The following is a 27,966-nucleotide window of genomic DNA, read 5'->3' on the forward strand; positions in this document are numbered from 1 at the left end:
CTCCCTCCCCCCTCTCTCTCTCTCTCCACTCTCCCTCCCTTCTCTCTCCCCCCTCTCTTTCTCTCCCTCTTCTCTCCTCTCTCTCTCCTCCTCCTCTCTCTCCCCCCTCCTCTCTCCCCCCCCGCTCCTCTCTCCCCCCCTCTCTCTCTCTCCTCCTCCTCTCTCTCCCCCACCTCTCTCCCCCCTCTTCTCTCTCTCCCCCCTCCCCTCTCTCCCCCCCTCTTCTCTCCCCCCCTCTTCTCTTCCCCCTTCTCTCTCTCCCCCCCTCCTCTCTCCCCCCCTCTTCTCTCCCCCTGCCCTCTTCCCCCCCCCTCTCCTCCCCCCCTCTCCCTCTCTCTCCCCCCCTCCTCTCTCTCCCCCCTCCCCCCTCTCCTCTCTCCCCTCTCCTCTCTCCTCTCCCTCTCCCTCTCTCCTCCTCTCCTCTCCCTCCTCCTCCCCTCTCTCCTCCTCCCCTCTTCCCCTCTCTCCCCCCTCCTCTCTCTCCCCCTCTCTCTCCTCCCCCTCCTCTCTCTCTCTCCTCTCTCTCTCTCTCTCTCTCCCCTCTCCCTCTCCCTCCCCCCTCCCCCTCTCTCCCCCTCCTCCCCTCTCCTCCCCTCCTCCTCTCCTCTCCCCCTCCTTCCCTCCCCTCTCTCCCCCCCCTCCTCCTCCCTCTCCCCCTCTCCCCCTCCTCTCCCCCCTCTCTCCCTCTCCCCTCCCTCTCCCTCCCCCCTCTCCTCTCTCCCCCCCTCCTCTCTCTCCTCCTCCCTCCTCTCTCTCCTCCTCTCCTCTCCCCCCCCCTCTCCTCCTTCCTCTCCCCCTCCCCTCTCCCCCCCCCCCTCCTCTCTCCCTCCCCCCTCTCTCCCCCCCCCCCCTCTCCTCCCCTCGCCTCTCTCTCCCCCCCTCTCCCCCCCCCCCTCTCCCCTCCCCCCCCCTCTCTCTCTCCCCTCCTCTCCTCCCCCTCCCCTCTCCTCCTCTCCCCTCTCCTCCTCCTCTCTCCCCCCCTCTACTCTCCCCTCTCCACTCCTTCTCCTCTCCCCTCCTTCTCCCCCCCCCTCTCTCTCCCCCCTCCCCTCCCCTCTCCTCCCCCTCCCTCTCTCCCCCCTCTCCCCCCCCCTCCCTCTCTCCCCCCTCTCCCCCCCCTTCCCCCTCCCCCTCCCCCCTCTCCCCCTCCCCCTCCCCCCCCCCCCCCCCCCCTCCCTCCTCCTCTCCCTCCCCCCCTCCCCCCCCCTCCCCCCCCCTTCCTCCCCCCCTCCCTCCCCCCCCTCACTCCCCCCTCCTCCCTCCTCCTCCCTCCTCTCTCCCCCCTTTGACAAAAAAAAACGCTGTCTTCTTGCTCGCGCTGCAATTGACGTCACCCCCCCCCCCCCCCCCCCCGACCACGCCCCCCCCCGTACTCGGGCCCTGGCGCTACAGGTAGGGGATGGGTGCGTTGGGGGCAGCCTGCAGCCGGGAGCCGCCAGCCAGGAGCGAGGGAGTATTGTGTTCGGGAACCAGACCTCCCTTGTGATGACGCCCCCCCCCCCACCCCCCCCAACTCTACCCCCGCTCCCTCTCTGCCCCCCCCCCCTCCCTCTCTGCCCCCCACGCCTCCCGTGGGGGTTACAGGTAGGGGACGGCTGCGTTGGGGGAGCAGATCCAATGGGTCTGTACTTGGTCTAATAAGACAATAAAACACTTTTGACGATTGCCAGGTATTGGCTGGGGAGGAATGGGTGCGAGACCATACTTCAAATCTCCTTTTAAAACAAATGGAAAAAACAGCTATACTGCCCAGTTGTGAATAGCAGCACAAGAGACTGTAGGTGTGGTGGATGCTTTTGCAAATCCCTCCGTGAAAGTGTGCTGGTCATGGTGTGAAGGCAGAATCAAACTTGACTAGCTAGCAGCAGACACCCAACACACGTGTAAATTTCCAAGGTGTCATTGCCTTCTGGAAACCTGGGAGGAAAATAAATGATAAAATGAACGTGGTGAAAGCAAATATTTGACACGTGCTTGGAACTGTGGATTCCCATTCCTTGGGTGCATAGGGTCATAAAGTATCCTTGCATGTCGCATTTAGAAGTACAAGTCAAGTCAAGTCCATATAACCATATAACCATATAACAATTACAGCACGGAAACAGGCCATCTCGGCCCTACAAGTCCGTGCCGAACAACTTTTTTCCCTTAGTCCCACCTGCCTGCACTCATACCATAACCCTCCATTCCCTTCTCATCCATATGCCTATCCAATTTATTTTTAAATGATACCAACGAACCTGCCTCCACCACTTCCACTGGAAGCTCATTCCACACCGCTACCACTCTCTGAGTAAAGAAGTTCCCCTCATGTTACCCCTAAACTTCTGTCCCTTAATTCTGAAGTCATGTCCTCTTGTTTGAATCTTCCCTATTCTCAAAGGGAAAAGCTGGTCCACATCAACTCTGTCTATCCCTCTCATCATTTTAAAGACCTCTATCAAGTCCCCCCTTAACCTTCTGCGCTCCAGAGAATAAAGACCTAACTTATTCAACATTTCTCTGTAACTTAGTTGTTGAAACCCAGGCAACATTCTAGTAAATCTCCTCTGTACTCTCTCTATTTTGTTGACATCCTTCATATAATTGGGCGACCAAAATTGTACACCATACTCCAGATTTGGTCTCACCAATGCCTTGTACAATTTTAACATTACATCCCAGCTTCTATACTCAATGCTCTGATTTATAAAGGCCAGCATACCAAAAGCTTTCTTTACCACCCTATCTGTATGAGATTCCACCTTCAAGGAACTATGCACGGTTATTCCCAGATCCCTCTGTTCAACTGTATTCTTCAATTCCCTACCATTTACCATGTACGTCCTATTTTGATTTGTCCTGCCAAGGTGTAGCACCTCATCAGCACTAAACTCCATCTGCCATCTTTCAGCCCATTCTTCCAAATGGCCTAAATCACTCTGTAGACTTTGGAAATCTTCTTCATTATCAACAACACCCCCTATCTTGGTATCATCTGCATACTTACTAATCCAATTTACCACACCTTCATCCAGATCATTGATGTACATGACAAACAACAAAGGACCCAACACAGATCCCTGAGGCACCCCACTAGTCACCTGCCTCCAACCCGACAAACAACCATCCACCATTACCCTCTGGCTTCTCCCATTCAGCCACTGTTGAATCCATCTTGCTACTCCTGCATTTATACCCAACAGTTGAACCTTCTTAACCAACCTTCCATGAGGAACCTTGTCAAAGTCCTTACTAAAGTCCATATAGACAACATCCACTGCTTTACCCTCGTCAATTTCCCTAGTAACCTCTTCAGAAAATTAAAGAAGATTAGTCAAACATGACCTTCCAGGCACAAATCCATGCTGACTGTTCCAAATCAGACCCTGTTTATCCAGATGCTTATATATATTATCTCTAAGTATTCTTTCCATTAATTTGCCCACCACTGACGTAAAAAAAAAGGTCTATAATTGCCAGGTTTACTCTTAGACCCCTTTTTAAACAATGGAACAACATGCGCAGTACGCCTATCCTCGGGGACTATTCCCATTTCTAATGACATTTGAAATATTTCTGTCATAGCCCCGGCTATTTCTACACAGTGTTCTAGGGAATATCCTGTCAGGACCTGGAGACTTATCTACTTTTATATTTTTCAAAAGTGTCAGTACTTCTTTTACTTTGAAACTCATAGTATCCATAGCTACTCTACTTGTTTCCCTTACCTCACATAATTCAATATCCTTCTCCTTGGTGAATACCGAAGAAAATAAATTGTTCAATATCTCCCCCATCTCTTTTGGCTCTGCAGATAGCTGTCCACTCTGTCTCTCCAATGGACCAATTTTATCCCTCGTTATCCTTTTGCTATTAATATAGCTGTAGAAACCCTTTGGATTTACTTTTACCTTACTTGCCAAAGCAACCTCATATCTATTTTAGCTTTTCTAATTTCTTTCTTAAGATTCTTTTTACATTCCTTAGACTCCTCAAGCACTTCATGCTGCTTATAATTATTGTACTTCTCCCTGGGCTCTTTGCAATTTTTAACTGTTTCAAAATTCTCAACCCTAGGTCCTAATTTCTGACCTTCTCCATAATTATATTGAAACTAATGGTATTGTGATCACTGGACCCGAAGTGCTCCCCAGCGCATACCTCCGCCACCTGTCCTGTCTCATTTCCTAACAGGAGGTCCAGCACTGCCCCTCCTCTAGTAGGTACCTCTATGTATTGCTGCAAAAAACTATCCTGCACACATTTTACAAACTCCAAACCATCCAGCCCATTTACAGAATGCGTTTCCCAGTCTATGTGTGGAAAATTGAAATCTCCCACAATCACTACCTTGTGCTTACTACTAATATCTGCTATCTCCTTACATATTTGCTCTTCCAATTCTCGCTCCCCATTTGGCGGTCTATAATACACCCCTATAAGTGTTGCTACACCTTTCCCACTTCTCAGTTCCACCCAAATAGCCTCCCTAGATGAGCCCTCCAATCTATCCTGCCAAAGCACTGCTGTAATATCTTCCCTGACTAGCAATGCAACACCCCCACCTCTTGCCCCTCCAACTCTAACACACCTGAAGCAACGAAATCCTGGAATATTTAGTTTCCAATCACAGCCCTCCTACAACCACGATTCACTGATCGCCACAACATTATACTTCCAGGTGTCTATCCAGACTCTAAGCTTATCCACCTTTCTTACAATGCTCCTAGCATTAAAATATGCACATTTAAGAAACCCCCGTCTCTTATTCTCTGTTTATTTCCTTTTTTTTTCTTTCTCCTCTTGTGTCCGAGTGCTTCCCTTTTCTGCTTCCTGCCTCCCATTCTGTCTACTAGCGTTCTCTATTTGAGTCCCTCCCCCAACCATTCTAGTTTAAAGTCTCCCCAGCTGCCTTTGCAAATTTCCCCGCCAGGATATTGGTCCCCCTCGGGTTCAAGTGCAACCCATCCTTTCTGTACAGGTCCCACCTTCCCCAAAAGAAGTCCCAATGATCCAGGAACTTGAATCCCTGCCCTCTGCACCAGTCTTTCAGCCACGCATTTATCCTCCACCTCGCTCCATTCCTACTCTCACTGTCGCGTGGCACAGGCAGTAATCCTGAGATTGTTACCTTTTTGGTCCTTTTCCTTAACTCTCCTCCCAACTCCCTAAATCCTCCCTTCAGGACCTCTTCCCTTTTTTTACCTATGTCATTGGTACCTATATGTACCACGACCTCAGGCTCCTCTCCCTCTGATTTCAGGATATCTTGGATGCGTTGAGACACGTCCGAGACCTTGGCACCAGGGAGGCAGACCACCATCCTGGTCTCCCGACTGCGTCCACAGAATCGCCTATCCGACCCCCTAACAATAGAGTCCCCAATTACTATTGCCCTCTTCTTTTTGTCCCTACCTTTCGGAGCAACAGGGCCGGTCTCTGTGCTGGAGGCCCGTCCGCTGTCGCTACCCCCGGGTAGGCTGTCACCCCCATCCGTACTCAAACAGGAGTACTTATTTGCAAGGTGTACCGACATTGGAGTACTCACTCGTTCCTGCCTCTGCCCCTTGCCCTTCCTTAACGTGACCCACATGTCTCTCTCCCGTGGTTTTGGAGTGACCACCTCCCTATAACTCCCCTCTATGACCTCCTCACTCTCCCTGATCAGACAGAGGTCATCGAGCTGCTGCTCCAGGATCCTAATACGGTCCCTTAGGAGCCCCATCTCGATGCACCTGGTGCAGATGTGGACGTCTGGAGGGCCATCCGACACCATGACCTCCCACATCTGACATCCAGAACAGTACACTGCTCTGGCTGTCATTCTCCCGCCTTACCCTGGATCCGATACAAGTATAATACAATAGAAACTGCTGGGAGAAATCAGCAGGTATCTGACTCACAACAGCTGCTCCCTCTTGACCTTTAAACTGCACCTTTATTATATAAACAAAAAGCACTGTACCTTTAGCCCACTGTACCCTTTGTACCTTAACTAAAGCACTGTAGCTTTAACCAGAAAGCAGTAGTGCTAACCTGAGGTTGCACCCAATCAGCTGCTTCCTCTAGTCTGCTTCCACCAATCAGCGGCTTCTACCAGAACCCTCCCTATGAAGTGTGGAACGTTACAGATTTCGCTAAGCCCTGACCCTCCTCCACTCGCTCCAACAGTTCCCGGGCCTCTGTGAAAGCAAGCCCCGCGCTCAATTTATATACTCACAGCCCTGACCCTCCTCCACTCGCTCCAACGGTTCCCGGGCCTCTAAGCCCTGACCCTCCTCCACTTTTATTTCTATAGCACATTTAAAAAACAACTCTCGTTGGCCAAAGTGCTTTACACTGGTGGAGGTACTAACGTTATACAACATTGGTTCACAGATTAAGTTACAGGGCAACCAAGTTTATATTTGCTGGATTGAAATCACTGATTAAAACAATTTCTCAACCTTCCTGCCACATCTTCTGAAGTATCTCTTTACGTTCTTTCTTTTGCTCCTTCTGTCTCTGTCTTTTTATTTTTATTTTTTTTCCAAGCTCAAAGGCTGAAGAAGGGTCCCGACCCAAAACTTTACATATTCATGTTCTTCACAGCTTCTGCCTGACCCACTGAGTTGTTTCAGCACTTTGTATCTTTATTCAAAGGACATCTGAGTGGATTTACCCTTGTCCCACTCTAGCTCTCAGAGACACTCATTGCAATGTGCCCATGATCACTGTAAGTTTTTCTTAGAAAAAACTGGATGCAATTTTCAAATGATATCTATTTTTCTCAAATAAAACAAAAGCTAACTTACAGGATGTGACATATTGAGCAGTTGTTTTTTGTCAACACATTTTGATTGAATTGAAAGCTGCAGCATCAAAGAGGCTCTTCAGCCCACTGAGTTCATGCAGACCATCCATCACCCTAGTTCTATGTTGTCCCACTTTCTCATTCACTCCCGACACACTAGTGGCAATTTACAAAGGCCAATTAATCTTCATGTTTTTGAGATGTGGGAGAAAACCAGAGCACCCAGAGGAAATCCACGTGGTCACAGGGGGAACGTGCAAACTCCACACAGACAGCACCACGTGTTGGGATCAAACCCGGGTCTCTGGGCACTGTGAGGCAGTGGCTCTACCATTGTGCCGATTAAAGAGGCTCCCGAAGAACAAAATAATCTGCCTTATAACAATCCTTAATACATTTTTGTTTGCGAAAGTGAATTCTAGTCATGTTCTCAATTCCTCGTCTGTTCCCTTCTCCCACATGACCATAGCCCAAGGTTTGCCAGCGGGCTTGGCAGAGGTGGAGATGATTCAACGGGCACGGGAAAAGCGGGCATGGGAAGCTTCTCTCCCTCCGCTCGGCGATCGCTGGCAACTGGAGAAGAGGAAGAAGATGATGGAGGAGATGGAGAGAAACGAGTGGGCATACCGGGAGGAAGAAATTGAAAAGTACGCATTAAATCTCCACGCCAAAACCAAGCACTCTGCCAGAAAACCATTTATTAGCATTAAATACCCATTTTATCTCAGTCTTGTGTAAGAAAACTGTTCAGATGAAGCAGAATGCAATAGAAAAGTAAGAATGACTTCATTAGGATCCAATAATAACCATAACCAACGGCCACAAATATTAAACTCTACCTTCCCCAGTAACAGGAGCTAACAAGGTTTATTTTAACTAGGTGTAATGAAGAACCTTAATGGGACAATAAAATAAGCAATGCTAATGCCACCTTGAGTCATCCAATGTTTGTGCCGACCTTGATGTCAAGTTAAACTAATCTTGTCTAACACTAGAGGGCAAAGCTATGAGGTGAGAGGGGGAAAGTTTAATGGAGATGTGCGGGGCAAGTTTTTTTAAAAATATTTTTATTAGAAGCAAACACATATTATAAACATTTCATGTATATCATTATTAATATTATCAATTGTGGATTGATTCTGCTTCTAGTTTTTTTTATATAGATAGGAAGTAAGAAATAAAGAGGAAAAAACCCCACAAATGTCAAGATAAAAAAAAGAATGGAATGATTTACTAATAATGCATCATTGGAGATGTGCGAGGCAAGTTTTTTTACGCAGAGTGTTGGGGGCCTGGGATGGTGGTGGAAACAGATATGATAGTGGCGTTTAACAGGCTTTTAGCTGGCCACATGGAATATGGGGAATAGAGGGATATGGCTCATGTACAAGCAAATGGGATCTGTTTAACTTGGCATCATGTTTGGCACAGACATTGTGGGCCAATGGGCCTGTTCCTGTGCTGTATCTAATCCTGTGTATGTTCTAATCCCCTCTGCCTGCACATGATCCATATCTACAATCCCTGCCACTCCATGTGTGCCTATCTAAAATCCTCTCAAATGTCATGATTGTACCTGCCTCCACCACCACTCCTGGTAGTGTGTTCCAATAGACAATACGTGCAGGAGTAGGCCATTCGGCCCTTCGAGCCAGAACCGCCATTCAATGTGATCATGGCTGATCATCCCCAATCAGTACCCCAATTCCTGCCTTCTCCCCATATCCCCTGACTCCGCTATCTTTAAGAGCCCTATCTAGCTCTCGAAAGTACCCAGAGAACCGGCCTCCACCGCCCTCAGAGGCAGAGAATTCCACAGACTCACAGCTGTCTATGAGAAAAAATGTTTCCTCATCTCTGTTCGAAAACTTACCCCTTATTCTTAAACTGTGGCCCCTGGTTCTGGACTCCCCCAACATCGGGAACATGTTTCCTGCCTCTAGAGTGTCCAAATCTTTAACAATCTTATATGTTTCAATAAGATCACCTCTCATCCTTCTGATGCTCAGCCGCTCCATTCTCTCAGCATATGACCGTACCGCCATCCCGGGAATTAACCTTGTAAACCTACGCTGAACTCCCTCAATAGCAAGAATGTCCTTCCTCAAATTAGGGGACCAAAACTTCACACAATACTCCTGGTGTGGTCTCACTAGGGCTGTGTACAACTGCAGAAGGACCTCTTTGCTCCTATACTCGACTCCTCGTGTCATAAAGGCCAACATGCCATTCGCTTTCTTCACTGCCCAGGCACCAACCACTCTTAAAAAAAATGCTTGCCCTGCACATCTCCTTTAAACTTTGCTCCTCTCACCTTATATATAGAAAGTGTTGCGCTTGTATATACAGAAGCTTATTGCCATTTGCAATGTATTGTCCAAAAGGATCATGGAATCAGATTTCAAAGGGGAATTGGAAATTGGAACAAAGCTTTCAAAGGGGAATTGGAAATTTATTAGAAAGGGAAAAAAAGTAGCATGTTTGTTAAATTCCCTGCTCCTGTACATTCTATTCAATGTATTACAATAATTCTTTGAGACTGAAAACCTAGACTTGCAATTTGATTTCTTTCATATATTAAACTTTATCTTAAGGCTTCAGGAAATTCGACTGGATGTGCTGAAGAACTTGTTAAGTCAACGTGAAGCCAAGCAACAGGAAGTGAATGTGAAACGGATTGACATTCAGTGGTCCAAATATCAGCAGAAGAAGGCAGTGACAATAAAGAAGATCAGACTGGAACACATCAAAGGTTTTGTTTGTCCAAGGTTTACCATTACACGGGGAATGATAATAGAAATAGATATTTATCAGAATTGAGTTGGAAAATCAGTGTTCATACTATTGGGTTGTAAGCTACTGTGCTGCTGTTCCTCCAGTAACTTCCTTGGCTTTACCCTAAGAAATGTTGAGTCCATGTGTCGGTTCATTTATCTTTCAAAAAGAAGCTATTGCACCACCAATCAAATTTTGAATCGCGTGCAAGCTTGCGTTCTGACAGTTAATTGATGTTTTATCATTTGTTTTAAGAAATAAGAAAATTAACAGCTAAGCGAAGAAATGTGGAAGGGAGGCTTGAACAGCGTAGCCTCATCAAGGACTATGCAGATTGTGGTTCACAGGTTTATGCACCTATTTCTCGGATTGGCCAGTTCCCAGACCAGAACTCGGAGCGGTTTGTTGTGAAGAGCCATTTACTATCCACGTACGATGGTAAGTCAGTGCCAGGGGTAATGCTAAAATCAAGTACACGTTTACTCAGTGGGACAGGCAGCATCTCTGGAGAGAAGGTATGGGTGACATTTCTTCAGACTGTCTCGACCCAAAAGTCACCCAATCCTTCTCTCCAGAGATGCTGCCTGTCCTGCTGAATCACTCCAGGATTTTGTGTCTATCTTCGCAGTATCTGCAGTTCCTTCTGACACGTACAGACTCCATCTCATCTGACCGTCAGAAAGGGAAAGCTTGGGACAATCAGTTTACAAAAATATTCATATAAAATCTCAGGTTTAAGCTTTATCTTTTACATCAAATTTGCTTCATTGTTAGCCTTTAAGTTTCAGATCAGATAGGATTTAGTGCATTTCGAAACGAAATGCAAGTTTGAAATAGGATTTAGTTTATTTAATAATCCGACTGAACAGAATGAGGCAGCTGATGCTTGGATATTCATATACATGTGGATATGAAAATGGTTAGACTTTAGAGACACAGCACGCAAACAGGCCCTTCGGCCCCCCGTGCCTGCACCAACCAACGATGACCCCGTACACTTACACTATCCTATGCACTAGGGACAATTTAAAAATTTACCAAAGCCAATTAACCTACAAGCCTGTACATCTTTGGAGTAAGCACCTGGAGAAATCCCATGTGGTCACAGGGAGGACATGCAAACTCTACACCAGAGTCTCTTGAGAGTTCCCAGAATGGATTTTCTGCTGAGGGTCTTCAATTCTGTGTTTCTGAAGTTGCCTAAGTGTTCCAATTTGCACCAATGTTTTATGAAATTACTTAATACAGACCTGCTACAAAGGCAAGTACAATAATATATTTTTAACATTCAGGATGAGAAGCTAAGGTCGTAGGCTGACATAGGTAGCGTTGGTCAAAATACAAGTTGCTGGAGAACTCAGCCGGTCAGACGGCATCTGTGGAGGGAATAGGCAGGTGGCGTTTTGGGTCGGGACCCTTCTTCAGACTGGTGATCGTTGAGGGTTGTAAAATGATTGAAGCTGTAACGAATTTGACACATGGCGATAATTTCCCATAACACCTTAGGTGGGACACGATGGAGGGAAGGTAATAAAAAAGTAGACACAAAAAGAATGGGAAACCAATATCAGAGACTTTATCAAGGCTACAATTGACAGAATGCCCAATGATGGGTGAAGGGCTAATACAGCATCTAAGGTGTCCGAACAATTGCAGTGGCATTAGGACCCGGCTCGAATGTCCAAATAATGTTGTCTCACTTTTGACTTTGAACCCGTGGCATTTTTCGTGCACCAAAAAAGGTATGCTAGTTGGTTATAGCGGCAGTTTAAAAAAAATGCTTAGGAAAACAAATTCTGGAACCAATGGATAGTCTGTGAGAAGGAGAAGCAAGCGTGAGATGGTGTGGCTTTGTGATGATGATGGGAGTGAGTAACAGATCAGGTCTGGTGCCTTGCTTCAAGCTGATAGTGGATCAGGAGGCTGGGAACTGGGAATCAGCGGGGGAACCGCTCCATTTTCCTTCTCTTGTATCTGACTATTTCTGGGCCTTCAGGATCAAAGTGGAGCAAACCATTAGCATTATATATTTGTTTCCACATCCTGTGCTCCACACCTTCAAAATGGATTCCACTGACCTCAAACTCGCTCCTATCTGTAACTCTTTACCTGCGTCCAGCATTGCCTGGAGAATATGTGTGTGGGGAGGAATTTTCGATTCTCAAACCACTGGCACGTGACTGGTGTGAATATTAAATAGTTGTACATCTCCGGCAGCTGATGTTCTAACTGTTAAAGACAATTAATAAAGAGGAGAGCAACGAAAGGGTGGCAAATCATTTTCTAGGCATTCACAATCTGGTGATAATCTGTGTATGCCTGCAGTGTTAATATGACAGATTCCAAAGACCTATTAACTCCATGGTGAAGCTGAAGGATTCCACATGTTCTCCAACCCCAAATAATGAAAGGTATGAAGAAAGATTAAAAAACACGTATAATTAAACTCTTTAAAGCTAAAATGGGAGGGATATTTCTTGCTTACAAATGTGTTCGCTACCTCAGGCATGTGCTGCACCTTTTAAACTTGCATTAGGTTTGCTAGATTTGGAGGACGCATTGCCTGACTTTGTTACTCAACCACGTATACGGATTCAGAGACCCATACTTACAACAAAGGACGGCTTCTTGAAGTATGCTGCTCGAAAGGAATTGGAATTGGCTAAACTTCACAAGGTAACTTTAGTGCTAGCCTTGTGGGCTTGTTCACTTGAACCTGTAGTGGTAGTCAGGGTCGAACCCCTGTCTCTAGCACCATAAGGCAGCAACTCTACTGCTGCGCTACCGTGCTGCCCTAAATTACCCAATTTCATTCTTTGGTAGATTATTTTACCCTTTTTTCCTGTAGACTGATCAAAGTTGTGTTAGCAATAAGTAGAATGCCACAGTCATAGTCTCGGCAGTATTTCATCTCCGTACTCAACGTAATTTTGCCTCTCTTTGATCGCCCCAGGCAGCTGCCCTTCAACTCGCCCTTGATAAAGATCGTTCCACTTTTGTTCCCTATTATTTATACAAAATAAAGACACTGGAGTAACTTGGCGGGTCATGCAACATCTCTGGCAAACATGGATAGGTGATGTTTTGGGTCAAGGTACCAGTCTAAAAAATTCACCTAACCATGTTCTCCAGAGATGCTGCCTGACCTGCTGAGTTAGTCCAGCACTTTGTTTTTCTTTTGCTGTTCCTTGTATCTACATCTCTCTTTCTATTGTTTACTTTCCACTGTCTTCCCTCGCACTTACCCACCACATTTTCTCTACTAAACTGGCACATTATTTTGAAATATTATTGGTATTACTTAGCCTAGCTTTAAAACAATATATATTTTAAGCTGGGATGTAATGTTAAAATTTGTACAAGGCATTGGTGAGACCAAATCTGGAGTATGGTGTACAATTTGGTCGCCCAATTATAGGAAGGATGTCAACAAAATAGAGAGAGTACAGAGGAGATTTACTAGAATGTTGCCTGGGTTTCAACAACTAAGTTACAGAGATAGGTTGAATAAGTTAGGTCTTTATTCTCTGGAGCGCAGAAGGTTAAGGGGGGACTTGATAGAGGTCTTTAAAATGATGAGAGGGATAGACAGAGTTGATGTGGACAAGCTTTTCCCTTTGAGAATAGGGAAGATTCAAACAAGAGGACATGACTTCAGAATTAAGGGACAGAAGTTTAGGGGTAATATGAGGGGGAACTTCTTTACTCAGAGAGTGGTAGCGGTGTGGAAATGAGCTTCCAGTGGAAGTGGTGGAGGCAGGTTCATTGGTATCATTTAAAAATAAATTGGATAGGCATATGGATGAGAAGGGAATGGAGGGTTATGGTATGAGTGCAGGCAGGTGGGACTAAGGGAAAAAAGTTGTTCGGCATGGACTTGTAGGGCCGAGATGGCCTGTTTCCGTGCTGTAATTGTTATATGGTTATTTTGCCCTATTAGAGAAATACAGTGTGATCACTAGTGTAATAGTCATACAGTGTGGAAACAGGCCCTTCAGCCCAACCTGACCACACCGACATACATGTCCCATCTACATTAGTCCCACCTGCCTGCGTTTGGTCCATATCCCTCCAAACCTGTCCTATCCATGTACCTGTTGAACTGTTTCTTAAACATTGCTGTAGAGCATGCCTTAACTACCTCCTCTGGCAGCTTGTTCCATACACCCACCCCCCTTTGTGTCAAAAAGTTGTCCTTAAAGATTCCTATTAAATCTTTTCCCCTACACCTTAAACCTATGTACTCCTCCAACAATAACTCAATTATTTAAAAATGATGGGCAGTAAACTAACAGCAACTCTTTGTAAACCTCAGGCAATACAAGAGGCAAAATGCAAAGGAGAAAAGGTGGAAAAGCCTCTGCGCTTTTTGTTCAAGATTCTAAAACCTCCTCCTCGTCCTCCAACACCAACCGTTGAACCACCGCCTGAGGTAAGGACTAACATACAACAGCTACCGTTATAAAGCCAAAGCAATCTTTTTTAGTCATTTGTTTTCCAAGACTGTTTGTCCTTAAGATAAAGAAACAAGCATGCTAATTTTCAGCGTCTGACAAAAATGACCACAGTTGATCTATTATGCCTGGAGATATTGTTGTGACAAAGCAGGAAGATTTGAATAGTAAAACATAAAGTGCTGGAGGAACTCAGCAGGTCACACAGCATCTGTGGAAAGAATAGACAGTAAATGTTTCAGATTGGGACTCTCACTGCGTTCCCTCTGTAATTCCTGCTGTTCTCCCCCTACTCCATCAGTGTGTAGAAAGGACCCAACCCGAAACGTATACCCAAATGCCATACCTTCCCTCCACAGATGCTGCCTGACCCGCTGAGATCCTCCAGCACTTTGTGTTTTGCTCAACATTCCAGCATCTGCAGTGTCCCGACTCTTCAATAGTTCTACTTAACATAATGTGGCATGGCATTTACTGAACTAGTCAATTATGTTCAAAAATGATAGGAGCAGAATCAGGCCATTCAGCCCATCAATTCTACTCCGCCATTCAATCATGGCTGATCTATCTTTCCTCTCGACCCTATTCTCCTGCCTTCTTCCCATAATCCCTGACACCTGTACTGATCAAGGATTTATCTATCTCTGCCTTTAAAATATCCATTGATGGTCTCCACAGCCTTCCGTGGCAATGAATTCCACAGTTTCACCACTCACTGACTAAAGAAATTCCTCCTCATCTCCTTCCTAAAGGAATGTCCGTTTATTCTGAGGATATGACGACTCTAGTCCGGAGCTGGCCGAGTAGACTCTCGCACTAGTGGAAATTCGGAGGCTGCAACTTCTGGCGGATGGCGGCACGGGAGCCTCTCCACAGGGCTCCTGCAACTCGACTATCCAGTTGCGGGGTTTCACTATCACGCCCTGCGCGGCTTAAGTTTCAATGAGGTACCCCATCCCGTCGTGGCTTTAATCTAAACTCCAGCTACTTTGACTCACAGGGGGGGGGAGAGTCAGTGGAAGATAAGCTCCATCGCATATTAACCCAATCATTCCTGGGATCATTCTTGTAAACCTCCTCTGGACCCTGTCCAATGCCAGCACATCCTTCATCAGATATAGGTCCTTGTATCAAATGGACTGAATGTTGTAGGCACAAGCAACTGCAGATACTGTTTTATCAAAGAACGATGCAAAGTGCTGGAGTAATTCAGCGGGTCAGGCAGCATCTTTGGAGAAGGTGGATAGGCAACGTTTTGGGTTAGGACCCTTCCTTATTGCAGGGGGCAGGGCCGGCCCTAAGCCGATTGGGGTGGGGATGGTCATTAACTTTTGTTGCCAATGTTTTAGAGTAAAGCATAACTCACTTCCCCAATGTTCTGGACAAAACTAGAAGGTGCATTGCCCTGCACTGTTTCACAGACCTCCAATGAACTGGTTCAATGGTTGAAGGGTCTAAAGAAGGGCCTCAACCCAAAACGTCACCCATTCCTTGTATCCAGAGATACTGCCTGGCCCACCAAGTTACTCCAGCATTTTGTGTCAATCTTCGTTTCAATGATTCAAAGGTTTCCATATTATTAGGAAAACTAGAGGTGAGAAAAGGTGCAGAACAGATCATTCGATTTTATCATTTAAAAATAAATTGGATAGGTACATGGACGGGAAAGGAATGGAGGGTTATGGTCTGAGTGCAGGTAGATGGGACTAGGGGAGAATAAGTGTTCGGCACGGACTTGAAGGGCCGAGATGACCTGTTTCCGTGCTGTAATTGTTATATGGTTACATGGTTAATATCTTCTTCATTTGACCTCAACTGAGCGTTACGACAATATTTACTTAGCGAGGTCATAGATCACCTTGCAAGAAGCTCTAGCCATCATGGTTGGAGTGAAAAACGTCCCTGTTTTTTTTATTGCGAAAAGCTATAATCTTATGTATTGATCTCATGTCACTTTACCCACTCTGGTCTCAGAGCCGGTGATTCCAACCACGGCAGCCTCTTGAATGCAGAGATGTGTGAGTTTACTGAGACCAATGTGATGATACAATTGAGTCTGGTTTAGGTTTTTAGTTCAGAGTCAATGCCGAAGGCAGACCAAACATCTTAAACAGAGATTGGTCAGATACAGTGAGAAATCATGTGAAATAATCACTGAATTGTATTTTAAATGAATGTCCCTGCATGTTATACTGTTTAGTTTGGAGATACAGTGCAGATAGTCCACTGAGTTAGCACCGACCAGCGATTTTATTATTTTCCTATTTGTCAATTTGTGCCCGATTATTTGGTGGCCAATCAACCGCTGTCTCGAAGAGGGTTGCGTCCAATCACCAACCAGCTTGCCTTACATTTCCCGTCCAATCAACAATTCGGTCTCCTCCCGTCCAATCAACCGCTGTCTCCAAGGGCAGTGTGTCCAATCACATAATGCAGTTTAATGGTAATTAGCAGCTAGGGTAAAGATTGGAAGACAGTCAAACGGGAGGGAGCAGGAGAGATTCACACAGTGTATAAACCATAGCCCCTAGTGTACAATTTCATAATATATACTAAATAACTGGGCTGACACACCTTGGCTGGGAACCTGGGGCCCACCACAATTGTTCCCAATTGGGCCCCGCACATCCTAAGGCCGGCCCTGGCAGGGGGGGTGGGAAGGAAAGAGAGGAGGGGCAGGACAGAGCATGGCAGGCAATAGGTGAACACAGGCGAGGGGGGAGTGGGGGGGGGGGGGGTGAAAGGCTGATTGTTGGACAAAGGTTAGCGATGAAAAGTCATATGAACCCAATACGGATAAAGAGTTGCGAATTGTGAAACTTGAGTGTAGAAAAGTTGTGAATTGTGTAGCCATTGGAAGTGATGCAGGGGGAGGGGAGATAGTGGGGAAAGGTCAACCAGGGCCTGGAGAGTCGGTGGGGGGAGGGGGAGGGGCTTCGGGGAGAAAGGGGTTGTTTGTGGGTTAGTTACTTAAAATTGGGGATTTCAATGTTCATACTGTTGGTTTGTGAACTACCAACCTGATGTTATAAACATAATTATAACAGTGTTATAACTTGATGTTGATTCCTCACAAGCCTCATTCCACCAAGAGTCATAGAGTGATACAGCGTGAAAACAGCTCAACTTCAGCCCAACTTGCCTACACCGGCCAACATGTCCCAGCTGTACTAGCCCCACCTGCCTGCGTTTGGCCCATATCCCTTCAAATCTGTTCTATCCATGTACTTATCTAAAGCCGCTGTCCCACTTTCACGACCTAATTGGCACCTCTACCGAGTTTGCCCTTGACTCATACTCGCAGCACAAGGTTGTAGGTCACTTTTCCTGATGCTCGTGAGTGGTCTCCGCGTACTCGTGGCCTCAAGTGGGTCGCGGCGTTTTTTCCAGCCTGATAAAAAATGTCCACGAGTAAAAAAAAAGGTCAGCATGAAAAAAATCGACACTTTTTACTTGTAGGTATGTTGTAGTAGGTCGTGTAGGTAGTCATTGGTCGGTAACTGGCCCGAGAAACAAAATGCAAACATGACATCATTTTATCATCTGATCATTTCCATTCGTAGCTAGTCGTAGTTGGTCTAAGGTGTGGAAGACTGAGGTCAAGGGGGGTCACAAGAGGTGGTATACATAGTCGTAGGAGGTCTTTTACTTCGGCGAGATAACATGACCTTGACATTTCTTTCAACTCGTCTAGGGTCTTCTAAACACGTGGATTAGGTCGTCCAAGTGGGACAGCCCCTTAATTCTTTCTTAAACGTTGGGATAGTCCCTGCCTCAACTACCTCATCTGGCAGCTTGTTCCATACCCCCACTACCCTTTGCGTGAAAATGTTACCCCTCAGATTCCAATTAAATCACCTTAAACCTGTGTCCTCGATTCACCTACTCTGGGCAAGAGACTCATGATTTTATTCACCTTTAGAAAATCACCCCTCATCCTCCTGCGCTACAAGGAATAGAGTCCCATCCTACTCAACCTCTCCCTATAGCTCAGTCCCTCTACTCCTGACAACATCCTCATAAATCTTCTCTGTACCCTTTCCAGCTTGACATCTTATCCATAACATGGTGCCCGGAACTGAACACAATACTCTAAATGCGACCTCAATAACGTCTTGTACAACTGCAACATGACCTCTCAACTTCTATACTCAATATTCTGACTAATGAAGGTCAATGTGCCAAAAGCCTTTTTGACCTCCCTATCCTCCTGTGACTCCATGCACCTGTGCTCCTAGGTCCCTCTGCTCTACATCATTATCCAGCGCCCTACCATTCACTGTGTAGACCCTGCCCATGTTAGACTCCTCAAAATGTAACACCTCACATTTCTCTGTATTAAATTCCATCACCCATTCCTCAGCCCACCTGGCCAATCGATCAAGATCCTGCTGCAATTTTGCACAACCATCTTCACTGTCTGTAAAACCACCCACCATTTTATCATCAGCAAACTTGATAATCTTGCCAGGTTATGTTTTCATCCAAATCATTGATGTAAATGACAAACATTAACGGGCCCAGCACTGAACCCTGAGGTACACCACTAGCCACAGGACTCCAGTCCGAGAAGCAACCTTCCACCATCTCCCTCTGCTTCCTTCCATGAAGCCCTTTTTCTATCCATTCAGCTATCTCTCTTTGGATCCCATGCAATCTAATCTTCCAGAGCAGCCTACCCTGTGGAACCTTGTTGAATGCGTTGCTGAAGCTTTTCTTCTGACTTCATGAACAAACCTTGTTCATGCTCAGGTTTATCTAAAGTTCTCTTAAGTGCTAATCAGATGGAGGACATTGTATTAAATGATGGAACAGGCCCAAAGGATGGAATGGCTCACCTCTGCACTTATTTTTTCCCATGTTAAAATAGGACTGAAACAAATGGGGAATTAGAAAGTAGTTAGCTTGAAGCTGGTTGTTAGAAAAGTGCTGGAGCTCATCAGCAAAGAATACCATAATATAATAAATAAAAATGTCTTTATGAAGCAAAAATCATGTTTAATGAAAAGATAGTTTTGTAGATACATATAACAGGGCAGATAAGAGGGACCTAGGAATTCAATATCTTCACACCATAGACTAATACATAAATACAGGATAGAACTTGTGGAAATGCTGCAACTAAACAGCTAGCATTTCTCAACAAAAGTTTCACTAAATTCTGGACTCCTGTATAGTTTGAAATTGACTAGCTACTCGTTGCTGGTATTTTGTTATCTGGGCATGAGATTCTTTTATTGAAATAATGTGGAATGGTGCGGAGAAATTTAGGAGCCCTTGTTTGTCGAGTAGTGCATCTCTCATGCATTCATTCTATTTACAACATGGAAACAGGCACTTCAGCCCACCGAGTCCACTCCGACCATCAATCACCCATTCACACTAGTTCTATGCTATCCCACTTTCTCATCCACTCCGTACACACGAGGGGCAATGTACAGAAGGCCAATTAACCTACAAACCTGCACATCTGTGGGATGTGGGAGGAAACCGGAGCACCCGTGGAAACCCACAGAGAGCGTGCAAATTCCACACAGGCAGCACCCGAGATCAGGATCGAACCGGGATCTGTGGCGTTGTGAGGCAGCAGCTTTGCCATTGTGCCTCCCTTCTTTTGTTACACAGAGGACGGTGGGTGCCTGGAACATGCTGCTGGGGGTGGTGGTGGGAGCAAAAACAATAGTGGTATTTAAGAGGTTTTTGGATAGAGGATTTTCCCCTTCCCCTTTGCTTCATCTATCGTTTTTGAGTTAGACTTGCTTGTATTTCTGATCTGATTGGACAGCTTTTGGACACCTTGGTACACATGGCAATAATAAACCTAAACATAAGATAAGAACATGGATATGGAGTGAAAGGAGGGATGTGGATCACATTACGTTGGGCAGCTGGCCCAACGAGTCCCCACTTGGTCTCGTTCCGTACTATATCTGCTGAGTTAATTGACAAAATATTGACTGCTAGCGCCATCTTAAGGGAAGCAATCATGGTGCATGCTCTGGGCACTGTTTCATTGCCAATGATCCCACTTTAGTTTACTTTTAGAGATACAGCGTGGAAACAGGCCCTTCGGCCCACCGTGTCTATACTGACCAGCAATCCCTTTACATTAACACTATACTACTCACATTAGCATTCACATCAGAATGACAGTCAGTGACTAGTGGGGGTACCGCAAGGCTCGGTGCTGGGACCGCAGCTATTTTCATTATACATCAATGATTTGGATGAAGGGATTCAAAGTAACATTAGCAGATTTGCAGATGACACAAAGCTGGGTGGCAGTGTGAACTGTGAGGAGGATGCTATGAGAATTCAGGGTGACTTGGACAGGTTGGGGGAGTGGGCAGATGCATGGCAGATGAAGTTTAATGCGGATAAATGTGAGGTTATCCACTTTGGTAGCAAAAACAGGAAGGCAGATTACTATCTAAATGGCGTCAAGTTAGGAAAAGGGGAAGTACAACGGGATCTAGGGGTCCTTGTACATCAGTCTATGAAAGTAAGCATGCAGGTACAGCAGGCAGTGAAGAAAGTGAATAGCATGTTGGCCTTTATAACAAGAGGAATTGAATATAGGAGCAAAGAGGTCCTTCTGCAGTTGTACAGAGCCCTAGTGAGACCACACCTGGAGTATTGTGTGCAGTTTTGGTCCCCTAATTTGAGGAAGGACATTATTGCTATTGAGGGAGTGCAGCGTAGGTTTACCAGGTTAATTCCCAGGATGGCAGGACTGTCATATGCTGAGAGAATGGAGCAAGCTGGGCAAGAACATTTGGAGGTCATTTGGACCCCAGAGGTCCAAACGATATAAGTTTCTGCAGCCATACATTACACACGCTAGAGACAGGAACACAACATTCCCTACATAAACAGTCCAGAACATTGCCACAGTGGAAGGCCAAATAAACTTATCTCTCCATTGCACTCCCCCCCCCCCCCCCCATGTCAGAGTCAAAGTCAAAGCCCCCACAGAGAGTGGCGATCTGGCGATTCCCTACCGCGGCCATTAGAAGCCATTGGGGTCAGCGAGGATTTATGAAAGGGGTCTTGGTGAATAGAGCCCCCGGCGTGCGCTCGCAGAGTAGAGTGGATAAGGGAAGCCGAACCAGTGGATGTGTTGTCAGGCCCCGCTCCAGAAGGCTCTTCGACCCCGCAACTCGGGCGGGAGAATTCGCCGTTGCGAGAGCACAGAGTATTGTGGTCTCAGTCCAGGGACCCGTGGCTCCCGGTGCCGCTGGCAGACAGGACCCGCAAAGAGTAGGAGTCTCCGGGTCCTTTTCAGCAATGGCAGCAGTGCTAGTGGGGTACCGCAAGGCTCGATGCTCTGGACCGGCCAGCTCCGCGACGGTTTGGAGTCGTCGGCACCAGAATGCAACATCTCCCTGTTGGAGATGACACAATTGCAGCCCCAACGATAACGTTAGCTGTGACGAGAAATGGTCTAGGAGACTGCAAGGAGAGATTTAATAGTTTCCCCCTCCCTCCCACCCACCCCACCCCCCCACACACAATGTGGATAAATAACAAAAACTACATAAAAACTTTGACAGAAAAAAATAAAACGCGGACAGGCTGCAGAGGCCGCTGCTGAAAAGAGAGTCGCGCCGCCCACCGGACACCAGAGAGCTGGGCTTAGTACATGCAGATGCAAGAGGGGATATCAGAAAACATATAAGTATGTTACTATTCATACACGCTAGAGACAGGAAACATGTTCCCAATGTTGGGGGAGTCCAGAACCAGGGGCCACAGTTTAAGAATAAGAAGTAAGCCATTTATTGTCATTGAGACATGAACCATGTTTCTCACAGAGAGTGGTGAAATGTGGAAGCCAGTCAGTCAGAGATCAAATCATTTCTAAAAGTCAGCATGGAAGGTATGAAAGGTAAATCATGTCTGACAACTAATAGAATTTTTCGAGGATGTAAAGCAGTAGAGTGGATAAGGGAGAACCAGTGGATGTGTTATATCTAGACTTTCAGAAGGCTTTCAACAAGGTCCACATAAGAGATTAGTATGCAAACTTAAAGCACAGAGTATTGTGGGTTCAGTATTGATGTGGATAGGGAACTGGCTGGCAGACAGGAAGCAAAGAGTAGGAGTAAACGGGTCCTTTTCAGAATGGCAGGCAGTGACTAGTGGGGTACCGCAAGGCTCGATGCTGGGTCCCCAGTTATTTACATTTATATTTTGGACGAGGGAATTGAATGCAACATCTCCAAGTATGCAGATGACACAAAGCTGGGGGGAGGGCAGCCGACAATCTGTGGGCGGATGCAAGGAGACTGCAAGGTGCTTGGATTTGGTCTGAGGTGAGTGTGCAAATGCATGGCAGATACCACACGTATAATGTATGTTAGTATGTGAGGTTATCCACTTTGGTGGCGAAAAAAAGGACAAGTAGACTATTATCTGAGTGGTGGCCGATTAGGAAAAGGGGAGATGCAGCGGGACCTGGGGTCATGGTACACCAGTCATTGAAAGTAGTCATGCAGATGCAACAGGCAGTGAAGAAAGTGAATGGTATGTTACTATTCATAGCAAAAGGATTTGAGTATAGGAGCATGGAGGTTCTACTGCAGTTGTACAGGGTCTTGGTGAGACTACACCTGGAGTATTGCATACAGTTTTGGTCTCCTAATCTGAGCAAAGACATTCTTGCCATAGAGGGAGTACAGAGAAGGTTCACCAGACTGATTCCTGGGATGTCAGGACTTTCATATGAAGAAAGACTGGATAGACTCGGCTTGTACTCGCTAGAATTTAGAAGATTGAGGAGGGATCTTATAGAAACTTACAAAATTCTTAAGGAGTTGGACAGGCTAGATGCAGGAAGATTTTTCCCGATGTTGGGGAAGTCCAGAACATGGGGTCACAGTTTATGGATAAAGGGGGAAGTCTTTTAGGACCGAGATGAGAAAAACATTTTTCACACAGAGAGTGGTGAATCTGTGGAATTCTCTGCCACAGAAGGTAGTTGAGGCCAGTTCATTGGTTATATTTAAGAGGGAGTTAGATGTGGCCCTTGTGGCTAAGGGGATCAGGGGGTATGGAGAGAAGGCAGGTACGGGATACTGAGTTGGATGATCAGGCATGATCATATTGAATGGCGGTGCAGGCTCGAAGTGCCGAATGGCCTACTCCTGCACCTATTTTCTATGTTTCTATGGAATTCTCTGCCTCAGTGGAGGCAGGTTCTCTGGATGTCTTCAAGAGAGAGCTAGATAGTATTATGTAAAATAGCTCTTAAAAATAGCGGAGTCAGGTGATATGAGGAGAAGGCAGGAACGGAGTCAGGTGATATGAGGAGAAGGCAGGAACGGGGTACTGATTGGGGATGGTCAGCCATGATCACATTGAAAGGCAGTGCTGGCTCGAAGTGCCAAATGGCCTACTCCTGCACCTATTGTCTATTGTCATTTCTTCCTTAGGGGTGCAAATTGTTTTAGGAACAATTGAATTTTTACCTTTTGACCTCCAATTTTTGTCCATTTTTATTCTCTCTTCTCTCTTCATTTCTCTTGCTGTATACAACCACATAGAATTTGCCCAATTTAATAATTTCATTTGTTTCACATTCCATAGATTGCTTTGGTTCAGGGAATAGCCTGATTGTTACCAATGCTCCCTTGCTCTTGTTTCCAATACATTCAAGAAAACTCTTTAAATATAAATGAATAAGTCCAAATGATGCACCAGGCAACAGGATTATCCTGTTGTCTATTGTCTATTGTCTATTACCTATTGTCTATTGTCTATTGTGTATTAGGGACAATATACACTTATACCAAGCCAATTAACATACAAATCTGTACATCTCTGGAGTGTGGGAGGAAACCAAAGATCTCAGAAAAAACCCTAATGGGTCGCTGGGAGAAGGTACAAACTACGTACAGACAGCAACCGTAGTCAGGATTGACCCTTGGTCTCTGGTGCTGCAAATGCTGTAAGGCAGCAACTCTACTGCTGCGCCTCCATGCCGTCTCTTCTGACCTTATGTCATTGATGAAACAGATGCAGATCTCTTGGCCTGACATGATTAACCTCCATCAACCCGAATCTTCCTTTGTGCAAGCTATGATGCCAAAATCTTTGTAAAGGTGTAGCGGTAGAGTTGCTGCTTTGCAGCACTTACTGCGCCAGAGACCGGGGTTCGATCCCGACTACGAGTGCTGTCAAGTCAAGTCAAGTCAAGTTTATTTGTCACATACACATACGAGATGTGCAGTGAAATGAAAGTGGCAATGCTCACGGACTTTGTGCAAAAAGCCAAACAACCAAACAACCAAACAAATTATAAACACAATCATAACACACACATATTCTTTTACATAATAAGTAATGGAAGGAAAAACGTTCAGTAGAGTTAGTCCCTGGTGAGATAGGCGTTTACAGTCCGAATGGCCTCTGGGAAGAAACTCCTTCTCAACCTCTCTGTTCTCACCGTATGGCAACGGAGGCGTGGAACAGTCTGTTGCAGGGGTGGAAGGGGTCTCTCATGATATTGTTGGCTCTGGAGTTGCACCTCCTGATGTATAGTTCCTGCAGGGGGGCAAGTGAAGTTCCCATAGTGCATTCGGCTGAACGCACTACTCTCTGCAGAGCCTTCTTGTCCTTGGCAGAGCAATTCCCAAACCAGATGGTAATGTTCCCGGACAAGATGCTTTCCACCCTCTGTACGGAGTTTGTACGTTCTCCCCGTGACCTGCGTGGGTTTTCTCCGAGATCTTTGGTTTCCTCCCACGCTCCAAAGACGTACAGGTTTGTAGGTTAATTGGCTTGGTATAAGTGTAACTAGTGTGTGTAGGATAGTGTTAACGTGTAGGGGTTGCAGGTCGGTGCAGACTCGGTGGGCAGAAGAGCCTGTTTCCGCGGTGTATCTCTGAACTAAACTAAACTAAAAGCTATAACATTTCTACCCTTAGGATTATATCTTGAACTTCTTTTCATCCCAATTTGCTTTTGAAGAAATTCAAGCAACATACATTACATAATCTGTTTTTAATTTTTTTGTTATTTCAGGGAGAGCAAGAAAGCGAACTCGCTGTCATTTATCTGCAAAAATTATTACGAGGAAGGGCTATTCAGAATATGGTAAGTTTCTTCTAGTTCTGTTGGATTATGAAATACAGATAGACCTGCTACAGTTATAGATTGAAATGTATGACTGCGCATTGGGGGACGTTGAGGACCTATGTCTTTAATGCTAGGGGAATAATGTTGTCATGCAGTCATAAAGCATAGAATCAGGTCCTTTGGCCTAATTTGTTCATGCCGATCAAGATGCCCAATCTACGCTCGTCCCATTTGCCTGCCCTTGGCCCATGGCTCTCTAAACCTTTCCTTGTACCTGTCCAAATGCCTTTTAAATGCTGCCTCTGCCAGCAGCTCATTCCATATACCCATCACTCGCTGAGCGATAAAGTTACCCCTCAGATTCCTATTAAATCTTTTCCCCTTCACCTTAAACCTATGTTCTCCGGTCCTCGATTCACCTACAATAGGCAAGAGTATCTGTGCATTCACCATATCTATTCCCTTCAGATCTTACAGTACACCTCTATAAGATCATCCCTCATCCTCCTGCGCTCCAAGGATAGAGTCCCAGGCTACTCAACCTCTCCCTATAATTCACTTAACTTAATGTAGCTTAACATAAGGCAGCATAAAGTAACAACTTGAGCTTCACTTCATGTAGCTTTGTGTATCGCCAGGCTGTTGATCAACTCAACATGGTATTAGAATGTTGGAATATAACAGCTTAGAGTGAGCGAATATCATGGTAATGTTGGGACGAAGAGAGACACTGAAGAAGAGACCTGAAGAAGGGTCTCTACCCGAAACGTTACCCATTCCTTTTCTCTAGAGATGCTGCCTGTCCAGCTGAGTTACCCCAGCATTTTTGTGACTGGCCTGCCAATGTTTCTGTAGATGTTCGAGGGAAAGGAGAAACGCATTGAGCTGCTTCAGGAACTCCGCACCACACACGCCCTCCAGGAAGACAGGCAGCTGGTGAAGGAAGCAGAAAAGCAGGCTATACTCGCCCTGCAACAAGAGCGAGACCTCCAGCAGAAAAAGGTAGTGCAAAGAATTTAACATTTAATGCAAATCGCTTTTGTTGAATCATCATTATGCTTGCTACTGTTTGTCATGCTCGCTTTATACTAAAGATCATGCATTGTAGCAAAATGGCTCATTTTCTCACCTAGATTTTTATTCTAAATTTTGTGATTGAGAATAAAATGTAAGTTTTTATAATTTAAAAACATTGTATTTTATAAAGATAAGCCTTAAAGTGATACTGCAGGCTGCAACAAGAAATAGATTTTTAAAATAAATGTTTTTTAATTATAAAAACATACCATATTTTACTCTCAATCACAAATTTTATAAGGGCACCTGATTGGAATACAATTTGAGCTGGTTTCCTGAATGTTATTAGCCTAGAGATTTCCCCCAAAGGCCAACCAGCTTGATAAAGAAGTGATCAGAAAGGCTTTGGCAATTGTAAGTGTTTGCAACATGTTTCATATGTAGGTCCTGGACCCCCTTTGTAATACACCTGTATTGCAGAATATGTGTGTGCTTTTTGACTTTCATTTGGGATTCTTTGACGTTAATTTAATGGCTGTAAAATAGATGCTTCACATCAAATCTGTAATCTGTTCTGTTTCTGATGGTCCTGGTATACACTGTCAAAGTAAAGTTCAGGGCATTTGGTCATTTGGTAATAGATATAAAACAGTTAAATCTTGTCCAGATCATATCTTTCACACACTGTTGTTTGATAAAGAATAAGGTATGGCAGATAATGACACAAAGCACTGGAGTAACACAGAGGGTCAGGCAGCATCGCTGGAGGACGTGGATAGGTGACATTTTGGGTTGAGTTTTGCTTGACTCAAGGTATGTCTACTTTTAAGAAGTTCTCCTCCTCTCTGCAGCAGCAGGTCCACGAGACCCTCCCTCACTGCTCCCCCTCCCATTCCTGCTTTTCAACCATGTTCTGACCCAGACTCACTGCCAGTGAAAACCCCCTCCCCTGTATCCACCTATTAATTGCCAGGCTTTGTCCTGCCCCCCACCTCTATTCCAGCTTTCCCTCCCCTACTATGTCTGAAGAAGGGTCCCAACCCGAAACATCTCCTATCCATGTTCTCCAGAGATGCTGCCTGACCTGCAGAGTTACTCCAGCACTTTTTTTTTGTAAACCTGCACCAGTACCTTGTGTCAGATTGGGGTTAGTATAATGTATTCTCTCTTCTCTCAGCGTTCTGCAGAGGAAGACTTTCTCTCCCACGTGGAGGGCCATGTGCTTGCAGACATGTTTGACTTCCTGAACAAGGAGCTGCTGCGACTGCAGGAGGAGCGGCGCATTCATGCGATAGTTATGTTGGCGGAGCGGCGTCGCCGAATCCGGGAGGCAGAGGAGAGCGGCTTGCGGCAAGTGGAGGAGAGGCGCAGGAGGGAGGAGGACGAGATTTTCAAACAGGTCAGGAGCGTGCCAGTAAATCTGCATCATTAACATAAAGGTCATTAGTTTGCCATCTGTAATGTGTCACGCATGTAATCAATTCATGCCCGATCAGGAAGGAATGGAAAGGAAAGTCTTTGCAAACTCTTCATGAACTATGTTGTTCTGCTGTAATTGAGGAAATACAGCAGCTAATCTGTGCAGGGCCAAGTCACACAAACATCATGTGATATTGACTGGATAATCGGTTTGGTGATGTTGGCGAAGAGATAAATATTGACAGGGCCACCAGGGAGAACAGGCTTCTTTGAGAGATTGCCATGGGATCTCATACCTCCACTTTAAAAGGTAAACAGTACCTAAGTTTAGCATTTCATTCCCAAAGATGTCACCTCTGGTATTATCCAGCTCCCCCGGCAACTGCAAGTGTCGATCTAAATGTTGCACTAAAGGTCCTGAGAGAGTGGCAAGGTGACACAGTGGTA

The 27,966-nt window shown here is 45.6% G+C and overlaps 1 protein-coding gene across 1 annotated transcript in view; it reads left to right on the top strand.

Moving 5' to 3' along the window:
* The window catches only part of cfap91 (cilia and flagella associated protein 91), a 72,914-nt gene that overhangs the window by 22,441 nt on the left and 22,507 nt on the right, over positions 1 to 27,966 (top strand). Inside the window, exons 7-14 of the mRNA XM_055644298.1 lie at positions 7,245 to 7,422; positions 9,370 to 9,527; positions 9,806 to 9,988; positions 12,087 to 12,226; positions 13,866 to 13,982; positions 25,030 to 25,101; positions 25,939 to 26,085; positions 27,278 to 27,499. Of these exons, the coding sequence (XP_055500273.1) occupies positions 7,245 to 7,422; positions 9,370 to 9,527; positions 9,806 to 9,988; positions 12,087 to 12,226; positions 13,866 to 13,982; positions 25,030 to 25,101; positions 25,939 to 26,085; positions 27,278 to 27,499 (1,217 nt within the window). The remainder of the gene's footprint in view (positions 1 to 7,244; positions 7,423 to 9,369; positions 9,528 to 9,805; positions 9,989 to 12,086; positions 12,227 to 13,865; positions 13,983 to 25,029; positions 25,102 to 25,938; positions 26,086 to 27,277; positions 27,500 to 27,966) is intronic.

Source organism: Leucoraja erinacea, chromosome 13 (genome assembly GCF_028641065.1).
Source record: "Leucoraja erinacea ecotype New England chromosome 13, Leri_hhj_1, whole genome shotgun sequence".
Taxonomy (NCBI): Eukaryota; Metazoa; Chordata; class Chondrichthyes; order Rajiformes; family Rajidae; genus Leucoraja; species Leucoraja erinaceus.